The sequence below is a fragment of the Schistocerca nitens genome, chromosome 6, assembly GCF_023898315.1.
Source record: "Schistocerca nitens isolate TAMUIC-IGC-003100 chromosome 6, iqSchNite1.1, whole genome shotgun sequence".
Taxonomy (NCBI): Eukaryota; Metazoa; Arthropoda; class Insecta; order Orthoptera; family Acrididae; genus Schistocerca; species Schistocerca nitens.
Window position 1 is genome coordinate 171,913,656 of NC_064619.1, and position 12,982 is coordinate 171,926,637.

The window sequence follows — 12,982 nt, forward strand, 5'->3', positions numbered from 1 at the left end:
AAAGTGTATCCTACAATGAAGGAGGAAAATAAGGTTGCACATATCATGAAGGGTTTGCTGAGGACGTGTATCAAGCCCTACTCCTGAAGGAGGTTTCGACAGCAGATGACTTCATAAAATGGTGCCAGTATATCGAGACAATGCATCAAAAAAGAATTACATGCAAGAAGTTTGAATGGCTTCCAAATGTCGTATCGATGACTGTGATGGAGGAAGCAACTGTTTTCGCAAGTGTTCTTCATCAGATAGTGAGAGAGGAAGTTCAGAAGGCACTTGGATTACACGGCGAGCAAAAAGCTGAGACCTTTCAAGAGGACATATAGGAGGAAGTGGAACAGACATTGAACCCAATCTCTCGTCCTTCATTTCCCTTTAAAACGTTGAACAAGTCGAGACCCAGGCGAAGTTACGTTCCTACAATGCTGCACAAGGAACCTGTTTGGGCACCAAGGAAGACTGACGTCTGGAGGACCCAGGATGACCAACCAGTATGTTTCCACTGTGGATGAACAGGACATGTGGTGTGCTGTTGTTGAGAAAGACGGTGGATATTTGATGACGTCCACGCCAGAAGACAGTAGACCGATCTTAGCCGATGGTAACTCTGGGACGATGAAGATGAACGAGATGATTTGGGTGCAGGATGACATAGGTCACCATTGCCGCAAGTTACCGCTGGAGAGGACGCTCCCCAACATGCCAATCAAGGTCTCCATCGCCGTTTTGAAGCTCCAGCCGCCGCAACCTGAAAAACTAAATGATGTGACCTTCCTTGGAGGTGAGGCCGCTGAAAAGAAAAATCCTCCGCCGTCGATCACTACAAAAATGATAGGAAACTACGGTGATATCCTCATGGATGGCCAACCAGCCCAAGCTCTTGTGGACTCTGGAGCATCATATTCAGTCATTTCGGAGTATTACTGTCGCCTGTTGCAGAAAATCATGTTTGTTGACAGCAAAATAACTCTGCTGAAGGTGGCTAATGGTAAATGTGTAAAACTTACAGGAAACCATTTGTGTGGGTATAAGTGGCCGTACAAAGCCCTTAGAATTCTTCATCTTACAAGAGAATAGTCATGACGTCATTCTCGGATGGTACTTTTTGAAAGCTTCCCAGGCAATTATAGATTCTGGTCACTCGAAGATTATTCTAGACGAGATAAGATACTGTGGACAGGAAGATGGGCATGTGTGCCGGATGAAGTGATCATTCCTGCAGCCAGCGCTGGAAAGGCAACTGTCATGTGTCATGCCATGCATCAACCCATGGATCTTGTAGTGGACTGTAAGAGAAGCATACCACTGAAGCATAACTTGGTTATCCCAGCCTCTGTCGTCTCATTTAAGAACGGAATCGGTGAATTGTGGATAGTTAACTGTCGCCGTGAACCGCAGATCCTTCCAAGATGCATGTGCATAACAAACACTGAGCTGTTAACTCCTATGCCGAGTCTGGAGGGGAAGTTAGCGCTACCACTACAAGACAAGATCTTCTAGCTTGACTATCAATAGATCTCATTAAGGACTACTTGCCATTCTTCAAGAGTTCTCTGACTGCTTCAATCCACAGGTGAAGAGCAAATTAGACAAATCAATGGTGAAGCACCGGATTAACACTGGATACCATCAACCAATAAGCCAGAGAGCATACCGTGTGTCAGCAACGGAACATTGAATTATTCGCGGCAAGGTAGAGAAAATGATGATGAATGACATCACTCAGCCTTCACAGAGCCCATGGTCGTCACTAGTGGTTCTCGTCAGGAAGAAGGATGGTAGTTGTCGCTTTTGTGTTGATTACAGGAAGCTTAATAAGATAACTAAAAAGGATGTTTTCCCTCTTCCACGAATTGATGGTACACTAGATTGTCTGAAGGGGGCTAAGTTTTTCTCAACCGTGGACATGTACTCAGGATCCTGGCAAATCAAAGTAGATGAGGCTGATCATGAGAAAACTGCATTCATCACACCTGAGGGCCTCTATGAGTTTAAGGCAATGCTGTTTGGTTTGTGTATTGCACCAGCAACTTTTGAACAGATGATGGATAATCTTCTACGTCACCTGAAGTGGACGATGTGTCTTTGTTATTTAGATGCCATTATAGTGTTCCCAGAGGCGTGTGATGAACATATGAAAACACTGAGAGCCATTCTTAAGTGTCTCCAACAAGGCGGACTGAAACTTAATCCAAGAAAGTGTCTCTTTGGAGCAAAAGAAATCAAAATACTTCGACACCTTGTGTTAAATGAAGGTGTGCGGCCAGACCCAGAAAAGGTGAGATCTATAACGGAATTTCCTATTCCTAAAAGTATTAGAGATGTGAGAAACTTCCTCGGATTATGTTCTTATTACCGTCGTTTTATCAGAGACTTTTGTATCAAAGCCAGGCCACTCCAAGAGTTGTTAAAAGCTGATGCTAAAGGTATCTGGGGTGGTGCTCAACAAGATTCTTTCAATGTGCTGCGATAAGCTCTGACGACTGACCCTGTACTTGGTCTGTATGATGAGAGAGCACCTACAGAACTACACACGGATGCCAGTGGGTATGGGGTTGGTGGTTATAGCCTATGCTTCTAGGGCACTTACAAAAGCTGAGAGAAAATACCCAATTACAGAAAGAGAATGTCTTGCTGTGATCTGGGCCATGTGCAAATTTGGACAGTATCTCTATGGAAGGTCATTCACAGTTGTTACGGACCATCATTCACTTTGTTGGTTGAAGTGTGTTAAGGATCCAACAGGATAACTCGCCAGGTGGGCACTACGTCTTCAAGAGTATGACGTTACCATAGTGTACAAAAGTGGAAGAAAACACCAAGATGCCGACTGTGTCTCAAGAAACTGTGTGCAAGACCATCAAGACTTTTATGAAGATAGTGACTGTCTCGCTGCACTCCAAGATCTCTCTGCTGAGCAGAAGAACGACGCCAAGATATCTCAAATTATGCTTGCTTTAAATCGGTCAGAGGATGTGAAAGGACAATTTAAGGTAGTTAATAGATAACTTTTGAAGAAAAACTTTGACCCGTTTGGAAAGAGGTGGCTACCAGTGGTTCCTAAACATATGTGCTTAGATGTTCTACAGAAATTCCATGACACACCTGAGGCTGGACATTTAAGATTTTTTAAGACCTACGATAGAATCCGCAAGAGATTTTTCTGGCCAGGTTTATTTAGGAGTGTCCGTCACTATGTGTCGCACTGTCAAGAGTGCCAGAGGAGAAAGGCAGTTCCTCAGAAGCCACCTGGTTGACTCATACCAATTCCACCAGCCGAAACACCTTTCCAGCATGTTGGGATTGACCTCCTCGGACGATTTCTAATGTCTGCTAGTGGCAATAGATAGATTATTGTTTGCACTGATTATCTGACATGTAATGCCATTTCAAAAGCCGTGAAAACAGCCAAAGCATCTGAGGTAGCCAAATTCATCGTGGAAAACATTGTATTAAAACACGGTGCCCGAAGGTCGTCAATTATGGATTGAGGGAAAGCTTTTCAATTGAATCTTGTGACAGAGATAAACCGTCAGTGCAACATTACTCATGACATAATGATTGCCTACCATCCGCAAACTAACGGGCTTACTGAACACCTTAATAAGTCCTTGGCTGACATGCTATCAATGTTCGTCAATGTTGAGCAGAACAAATGGGATGAGGTGCTACCTTTCGTGACTTTTGCCTACAACACTGCCAAACAAGACACCACAGGATTTACACCATTTCCTGGTGCATGGGCGTGAGGCGACTATGACGATGGACACTGTGTTTCCGTTACAGCCTGGTGACATGGACGACGACTACATCGGCCAGGTGTTAACCAGAGCTGAGTTAGCCTGCAGTTAGCTCGACTCTGCATGCTGCAGGCTCAAGAGAACGACCACTGAAGGCATGACGCGAGCCACCGCCCTGTTATCTACCAGCCTGGTGGCCTTGTCTGGATCTTCACTCCTATTCGGAAGGTTGGTCTCTCTGAGAAGCTCCTCAGGCGCTACTTTGGATGTTACAAGGTTGTAAGACAGTTGTCTGATGTTACCTATGAATTTGAAGATTTCGACCCCAGCGCAAGATCAGCGATACGGTCCACATCCTTCGAATGAAGGCCTACAAGGATCCTGCCACCCAGGGTAAATTCGAAGCTCCAGCGACAGACAACATGCGGCAAGGTGACGAAGAGCATAGCGGCAAGAGAAGTTCTAAGAAGATCACTGCCAGGGTGAGCATCAGTCATTGGGAGTCGGAGTATGCTGGACTGATGACTCGTTCCCGGACTAGGAGGACGTAACACTGAGACACTGTTATTTTAAGGAGGGAGCAATGTCACAGAAGAAGCTGAGTAGCACCATGGTGTAGTGGTTATGATACTAAACTGTTGCATAGAGGGTTGTGAGTTCAAAACTCATCTGGAATGTACAATTTTAATTTCTATATTCAGTTTGAGTACATTCTGGAAGTATCCACAAATATCAAGCATCATTGTACTGGAATGTTCTGTAGCTGTATATACTGTGTGTGTTCTGGCTAGAGGCAGTTCGCTCCGCACTCTTGTATGTGCAATTGCTGAATAAACCTTTGTTAAGCGAAGTTAGTGTTCGTCATTCATCTGATTACACCTTCTTCTACGTGACAATATTAATGACATGGCAGAAGAACAGAGACTAAGAAAAAAACAAAGATTTACAAAATATATGCCAAGTTATGGCTTTCAGAATTTTCTTTGTGATTGATGTTCACCACAAAGGGTGCCTCACAGTCCCTCGGTAGCATGGAGCATGGTGAATATGGCAAGAGGGTGAGGCTGAAGACTGAGAGTATGTCATCACGAGGTCGGCCACACTGAACTACTGCAGTACAGGAGGAGTGGATGTTGGGGGTTTATCAATGGCAGAAACATCCTTGGACAATAGCCTTGCATACCAGTGACACAGTGGATGGTGTGATGTAGTGTGGCACGTGCATTGCAGTTTAACTGACGTGGCAGTAGTCCATTGTTCGAGCTTGACATTGCAATGCACGGGGCATCATTTGTGGGGTGGTTGAAGGGAAGCTCGACCGGTAAAGTGATGAGTTGAACAATCGGTGTGGAGCATTTGTTGTAGTAGTGGTAGCAGGCAGCGTCATCGAATGGCACGGCATTGGCATGTGGTGGCAAGGGAAGACGTGAACATCCAACCTTATGATGTGTAGTTGAGATGCTTGTCATAGGTGGGATGGAACATGCCACGTCTTGATGTATATGGCACCATGCATATTGAGTTGGTGAGTGCGTGGTAACCAGTGTGGCTGAGTGTAGTATGGGTAAGGTTGGTCGGTATGTTCATATCCATGAGTCACTGGGCTTGAGTCGTCGATAGATCTGGAAGGACTAGTGAAATCAAGGTGATCGGTTTCCTCAGAGGTTGTGAATAATCAAGGAATATGCGATGTGGAGAGTAATGCATGTGTGGCGCAACAGTGTCACCTGGAAGTTGGGTTTGACAGTGTCACTCATGGAGAATGTCCATTAAAGGCAGCTTGGGAGGGTAGAGATGAGATCCAGGGTATCGAACTGTGAAGAGGAATTAGGTCATTGTCGGTTTTGGGAAGAGGCAATGGTGAGGGCCCATTTCCCATCAATGACTCAAAACACGAGGCACGTCGAATTCGGAACTTGTGTCAGTCGAGTGCAACAGCTTGGAACTGACCGCAGAGTCATATTCAATGTGCACCCATTTGTGAGCACAGCCTGGAGCATGCTATTCAACAGCAGTCGTAGTCAGTGAGGGACATGAAGAATTCCTGCAGTGTGAAGTGAGAAGGCAGCGAGAGAAGAGCCAAGCCGGGAAATAGACACACTCAATGTCAGCAACACAGGAAACATGGGCACGCAGCTTGTTATTGTGGGGCATGCTGGCGACAAACTCTTCCCGCATGAGTGCACCAGCGTAGAGGTCATGGTCGCCCGACGAGTTGCTGCTTGTGTCGACAGCGTGAAGGTCCAGTTGCTGGACAGTGACTGTGCCGTCGCTGTCAGTTGCACTCTTGTGGGTCCAGGTGGACTACGGTGAAGCATGGCGGTGGGCATCACACACAATAGGAATGACTTGGGGCTGCATGTTATTGTTTATGTTGACCAAGCAAATGCTGGGTTGCTGGGCAGCATCTGTGATGTCACCATCGGCAGCATTCAGTGGGTCTGGACAGACTCAGTTGTAGCACTGTGGTGGGCGTCTTACACAGTGGGAATGTGTTGATACAGTTAGCTATAGTAAACTTGTGGAGGTGGCACAATGGAGGCAGGCAAAAATTGTTACACGAGTGCCGAATTCGCAACACTGTACTTATCGTGAGTCAGTGGTGCAACAATAATGTTATTGATAACCACACAGTAGCCACTTAAATGTTGGCATCTTGCATCATGTTGTTAACGGCAAACAAATTTCCACAATTGTAAACTATGTTTGAGGGTTGTCTGGACAAAATGGTGGCAATAGCAGGCTTGACAGGTTTTGATGGCAGGGAATGGTTGTGAGTGGCAAAATCGTGATTGAGTAGTGTGGTTTCTCCAGCAGGATTATCACCCGAGGTCATCATGGTGTAGTACATAAGGAACCAAACATAGTGGATGTGGTGACAGAGTCAACCGGCGTAGCAGCAGTGATCAGTCTCACCGAGTGTGGGTATGATGAGAATGTGTTGCACGGTGGATCACCCGAGAGTCCCATGGAGGGGTGGGGGGCAGTGGGTGATGCCGAAGCACAGTCGCCATTCGCAGAATGTAATGCGATCACCAGATTAGTGTGGCTTCGATGGCCGTGGTCACTGAGTGCATTTCCCTTCATGGTGGCACGTAATGTGAGTGCCTGTTGTGGTGTCAATGTGGCTGTGATGGCCGTGGTCATTGATTCCATTATCGGTGTCATTGCAAGATGTGATGTGTCACATGGGACCCTTGTGGAAGGGGTGAGGAATGCAGAAGTGGGCAGCCCCTTATGACAGGCACAGCCATGGCTGCGGTTGACATGAACGGCAACTGTGTGGGAAATGAGTGCGGAAAACAGATGGCCTCATGCATGGAATGTTGCACAAGATCGCGCTGTCATGGGTTAGGGTGTGCGATTGCAGTGTGCTTCACATTCTTATTACGTTTCTACAGTATCTTGCACTGAGTGTTGCACTGGAGCTCCACAGTTCGGATACAGAATGTTCTGTGAAAGCACTGGGTATGGCGTTGGAAATGGTGGACAAGCCATTGTGTGTAGTAGATATTTGGCGTCACCACTGTGGTGTGCAGTCCAGTGAACACTGTTGGTGATATGTTGAATGTGTGGAGCACAATTCTCACTAACATCAGGTCCTGTAGCAACAACAAATGAAGAGTGTCATTATTTGTTGTGTAGTAACACTACAGGAAAACACACAAGGCAAAATAGTCAATGGAAGAAAACAGTATCACTATTGTGTACTGTACATTCCAAGTAGATAAACCATGTTGAAAAATCTCATGGATATGATGAAAGGCAAAACATCAGAATAGCACTGAATTGCTAGCTCGTGGTGGATGCCAAAAACACACTGTAGTCATTGAAAAAACTGATTGTCTGAGTGTCAAGGTCTTCATGATCATTAGGGTCAGCAATGTGGGATTCAGGTAATGTGCTGGATGAAGAGTAGAACAAATCCCAACAACTTATTATCCAAATTACTGTATTCAGTAGACACAGTAAACAGATGTGAAAGACATGGGAGAAAGTAGAGACTGAAGAAAAGTCAAAGATATACAAAAGATATGCCAGGATATTGATTTCAGATTTCTCTTTGTGGTTGATGGTCACCACACAACGTTTGAAATATTTGCGTTTTCGGAAAAAGTAAAATATTTCCTTCAGACAGGTCGGTGTTGGCATTTGAACAAGCTATGTCAATCTCGAAACAAGCGGTTTTTAGGTGGATGGAATTTTTATGAGCACTTGGTTTACAGGTGTAGTAAATTATTAATATTACTTTAAATAAAATGTTTCCATGTGAACTAAATGTACCATTGTCATCAATAATTGGTTAATTATACTGTGAATAATGAAATTTTGAAAAATACTGCATGAATAAGAATCTGGTAATTCTTTGTACACGTAGTATATGCATTACTAATGAACAGAATCAGAAAAGGGAAAAATATTATTGGCATCAAGACTGGTATGGGAACAAGTAAGATAATCCTACCTTGCTCTGTTAAACAATGTCATCATAAAAATTAATTTTGAAGATAAAGAGGAATGTTACTCAGTATTGTTAATGCATTACTACATCTGCTACATACTGAAGGCCTTGATCTGTCTTGTTCACACTGTGGATGACATTCCTGCTTAATTAACTTAATAAATGTCCTTTATTTGGTGTCTTAGTTTGGAAATTGTACAATACCAAGATTTATGAATGGAGTTTTGATGTGTGAAGTATGATAAGAGGCACTTGTCACAGGAACTGCTGAGACCAGTGAAATTAGTAAAGTCAGCTGGTGTTGACTTGTTTTTGCTCATAGCCAACCTTAATTAGCAAATAGTACTGTTCACATTACATTGTGCAGCAGTATTTTGTGATTTGCAGAAACAGTTTTTCAGTGTTGATTATATCACATCATTTAACGAAAATAACAATATTATGAGAAGGAAAGTTGCTACTCACCATATAGTGGAGATGCTGAGTCGCAGATAGGCACAACAAAAAGATTTTCACTTTTAAATCTTTCGGCCAATGGCTTTTGCCAACAATACACACACATATGCACACATACACTCACGCAAATGCAGCACACAAGTCGTGTGTGCGAGTTGCGTTTGCATGAGTGTATGTGTGTGTGGGTGTGTGTCTATTGTTGACAAAGGCCATTGGCCTAAAGCTTTGAGTGTGAAAATCTTTTTGTTGTGCCTATCTGCGACTCAGAATCTCCGCTATATGGTGAGTAGCAACTTAACTTCTCATAATATTGTTACAGTCCATCCTGGATTTCCATTGTTTCATTTAATGAAAATTTTGACTATATAAAACCAGTGCATATTTGATTTACATCTTGCCTGCCCTGTGGGAAGAGAGTATCTGGGAGGCAGTGATCACTTTCAACTGCACCTACTGCCCCCAGGTGCCAAGTTACATAGTGTGTACAGTGCCTTGAGTTGTACTACATCCCTGGAGAACCTTATTTGAGAAGGAATCTGTGTAACTCAGAATGAACCGTTGAATTAATATTTTCTATGTGAGATATGTAGCATGGCAGGATACTTTTGGTGGATAATCATTCTACTGTCCTTTACTACATTTATGGACTGGTTGTGTCACTATTTTGCAGTAGATTTGTGTTTATCATAAGGGTCTTTAACTGTGCTATCAGCTCTTAGATCATGTTGAATCACGTGAAGTGCATAAACTGGAGGGGCACTGTCATAAATTGCTGGACACGTGTTTGATAAGAGCTAGGTTCAAATCCTAAACCAGGTGTTCAATTTAGATTTGCCATCATTTTCTCAGTTTCTCAGGTAACGGCAAACAGTGTCTTCTGGAGCTACAGCTAGTTCTACTCTTAAGTCACTTGTCGTTAAAATAGAGAAAAGGAAATAACATTTTTAAACAAACACTATATACATGCACAAAAAATATTATTGAAAGTCTCTGTTAGTATGAGGATTTCATAGACTTTCCACAAATAAAATGGCCTTTACATATTACCAGTCCACTGCCCACAAAGAAACTTCTCTCTCTCTCTCTCTCTCTCTCTCTCTCTCTCTGTCTGTCCAAGCAGGCCTTGGAAGGCTGTATCATCCTCAGGTGATAGGCTTCACTGGATGCAGATATGAATGGGCATGTGGTCAGCACACTGCTCTCCCAGCCATCATCAGCTTTTGTGACTGGACCTGCAATGTCTCGTCAAGTAGCTCCTCAATTGGCCTTACAAGGGCTGAGAGCACCCCACTCACCAACATTGCTCAGCAGATCTGGGCAGTCATCCGTCCAACTGCTAGCTAAGCTTGACAAGCTTAACTTCGGTGATCTGATGGGGACCGGTGCCACCATTGCAGCAAGGCCATTGCCAAAGAAACTTTTGAACTTCCACAATTTAATTATTTAATGTACTTAGGCTGTTATCTCAAACACAGTTCTAGGACTCGATGCGAGAGGTTTGTAAGAGGTTAATGTCTTCACACTCTTTTAGTGATTATTTATTTGTATAGAAATTTTCTTACCAAATTTGTGTTAGATTCATAAATATATGAATTAATTTGCAGCTCAGGGTATCTAGAGATCTTACATGGAGTAAAAGAGAATCAACAAGTAAAGATGCACCCTTGATGGAGTTGATTGAATTGGGAATTAACCGAGTAAAGTATGCTTGTGACATTGTCAGTGTAATTGCAGAAGAAATTAAATTACACTCAACTGCTGGGAGGTAAATTGGAACATACTGAAATCATAGTTAAAGAAAAAATAAAAGAAAACTCCATTATTTCCTGCTCGTTATTTTGTTTCAGGTGCAAGACTCTTGTTGTCATTGATGGCTTCAATGCATTCTTCTACCCCACAACTCGTGTCTTTTCAGAGACAAAGAAAGCTGTTCCTCCATCAAATATAACTCTAACTGAAGCATTGTTAAACATCACAAAGTTTGACTGGGTATAATTTTATTAATTTACTGTTTATAATAGCACCGTAAGCATAATAATGTGACAAAATTTTGATTAATTTTGTAATTTCAGTGCAATGGTGCAATAGTTCTCACTGTAGATAAACTTCTCGCTTATGGGGAGAGACGACAGAGTGATTTACCAGTAAACCTGCTTGGGAAAGAGGTGGGTTACATTTTATGTAAACACTGTTTTTAGTGTAGTGTGATTTTTGCTGCTGTTTTGTGCATACTGAATATAAATATTATTGAGATAACATCAAACTGCATGTCATGCTGTCTTTCTTTAGTAAAAAACATTGAAACAGAAAATGGAATAGGCACAAATAGTTCACTAAATAGATCACTGTCTTTCCACTCTAGGTATTTGATACTTAAATAATGGCATATGGGAAGACTAGTTCTTTTTTATATTTCCTACAAATAAATTTGTTAGCATGATCAAGTGAAATTCATGGATTTCTGCTTTTTCCCTATTTAACCATTTGTGCAATGTAAACTGAGAACACTTCAACAGCATCTGTCATGTCACATGCACTTCTTTGTGTTTTACTGCCCAGCTACCAAATTTGTTCTCTTTTTTGCCATGGTTCTGTATGCTCTATACATTTCAGGGTTTTGAGCATCTGGATCCATTTGTTCCAATCCATGTGCCTGAATACAGTGATAAGGAGATCCATAGCTGCCTAGACTATTATGCAGACAGACGATGGATACAAAATGAAAGAGGACTATCTGAAGATGGGCGCAAGGAGTTGATATTTATCAGTGCCTATAATCCAAGACGACTAATGTTAGAGTGTGCCTCTTTATAATTTTCTGTTCTTTTTAAAAAGTATTTATATAGTGAAAAGAGAGTTATTAACCATATGCAGGAAACTCATAGGTATGAGAGCTACATATGTGAAATGTCGATCATTAATTGATTGTAAGGCTTTACTATGTATTGGTGAGTGAGAATCAATTCTCTGGTTTGTCAGCCATCAGAAACTTATCAGAGCGTGTAAAGGCATAGAAACTGCCACACAGTTAATGAAAAATAGTAGTGATTGTGGTGTACTTAAAATATGAAAATGGAATGAACAGTTGTGACACTGAATATATTTATTATAGTGCAGTACAGTGAAAAATATTTAAAATTTGTGTTCACTGAAAATAACGTTAACTGAATGTTTTTAAGTAAAGATAAAAAAAATTGTTTGCTTTTTAATTTAATTTTTTATTTTTCCCTGATACCTGTTGTTAATTTGCAATTGAAGTTTAGGTGTGGCATAAGGCCAACACTACACAAGCCATGTGGAACTGGTGGCACTGTAGCCTTCCAGTCTGTGCTACTGACAGTTCTTATTGGCCCTTTCCTCAGCAAAAGTGTATGCTTATTAATTGTTAAATAATTTATTGCATCCCCCAACTTGTCTCACCTGAAGAATCAGAGATGATCACTGGGAACTGAACCCAAGACTTCATTTTCAGTTGCTTATGACACTAATCACTAGATCATGGAAGATGTTGCCAGAATGATGAAGCGTGTGACAAAGAGGAAATGTAGCATAAGATGTTTTTAGGTGGCTGTGAAACCAATAACGAAGTAATTGACTTCAGAAGACCTCAAATACTTTAAATATAGGGTACAAAAAAATTAATTCCTTCATAAGACTAGATCATTTATAACAATGAGGCTTATAACAAGCAAAATTATATTAATTATTGAGTTATGTAAGGCCTTTTAATTCATAAAATAAATACAGAGGCAGTCTTTGCTAGAAATGTCAAGAAATTTGTATTTGGGTTGATGGAAAATCATTGAAAATATGTTTTGCAACTTGTCCAGCCATCAAGCAATTATTACTGAAATAGCTGTTGGCTGACTGTTGATGCGCAAGAAGATTGCAGAGAAAATAAGCAAATGGCCAGAAGTTTTCGTTTGATTCTCTGACAATCGCTGGATCATCACAGAATGAATTTTTTACCTGGAAGACAAAGTAATGAAGTCTGCTGTCATGCAGCAGTGATCAGTTATTTGGGTGCTTTATTACAACAATACCTGTTTATGAATTTATAGCCTATTTCAGAAGCCAAAAGGGTACCTTTTCAGATTTTAGTCCATGTGGCATTTTTATTTTATGTGTAGTTGCTGTGCTATCTGTAGCACTCTGATGCCGTAAAGGACAAAATGAAAGCGATTTTTCTGTAAGGTGACCAACTCAATTTGCACTGTCTATTTTTGTGAAGGAAACAGTTGGTCATTATTTTACAGCTGCTTTATTACCTTCCTGTTGGAAACTGTTATACTTGCGTACTGAGGAATATTTACTTTGTGTGCTGTAT

General features: G+C 41.8%; 1 protein-coding gene across 1 annotated transcript in view; it reads left to right on the forward strand.

The window, feature by feature from the left end:
- Positions 1-11,864, forward strand: part of LOC126263022 (28S ribosomal protein S29, mitochondrial) — a 105,457-nt gene extending 93,593 nt beyond the window's left edge. Inside the window, exons 6-9 of the mRNA XM_049959988.1 lie at positions 10,260-10,420; positions 10,503-10,644; positions 10,728-10,820; positions 11,269-11,864. Coding sequence (XP_049815945.1) covers positions 10,260-10,420; positions 10,503-10,644; positions 10,728-10,820; positions 11,269-11,469 — 597 coding nt within the window. The 3' untranslated portion in view covers positions 11,470-11,864. The remainder of the gene's footprint in view (positions 1-10,259; positions 10,421-10,502; positions 10,645-10,727; positions 10,821-11,268) is intronic.
- The last annotated feature ends 1,118 nt before the right edge of the window (positions 11,865-12,982 follow it).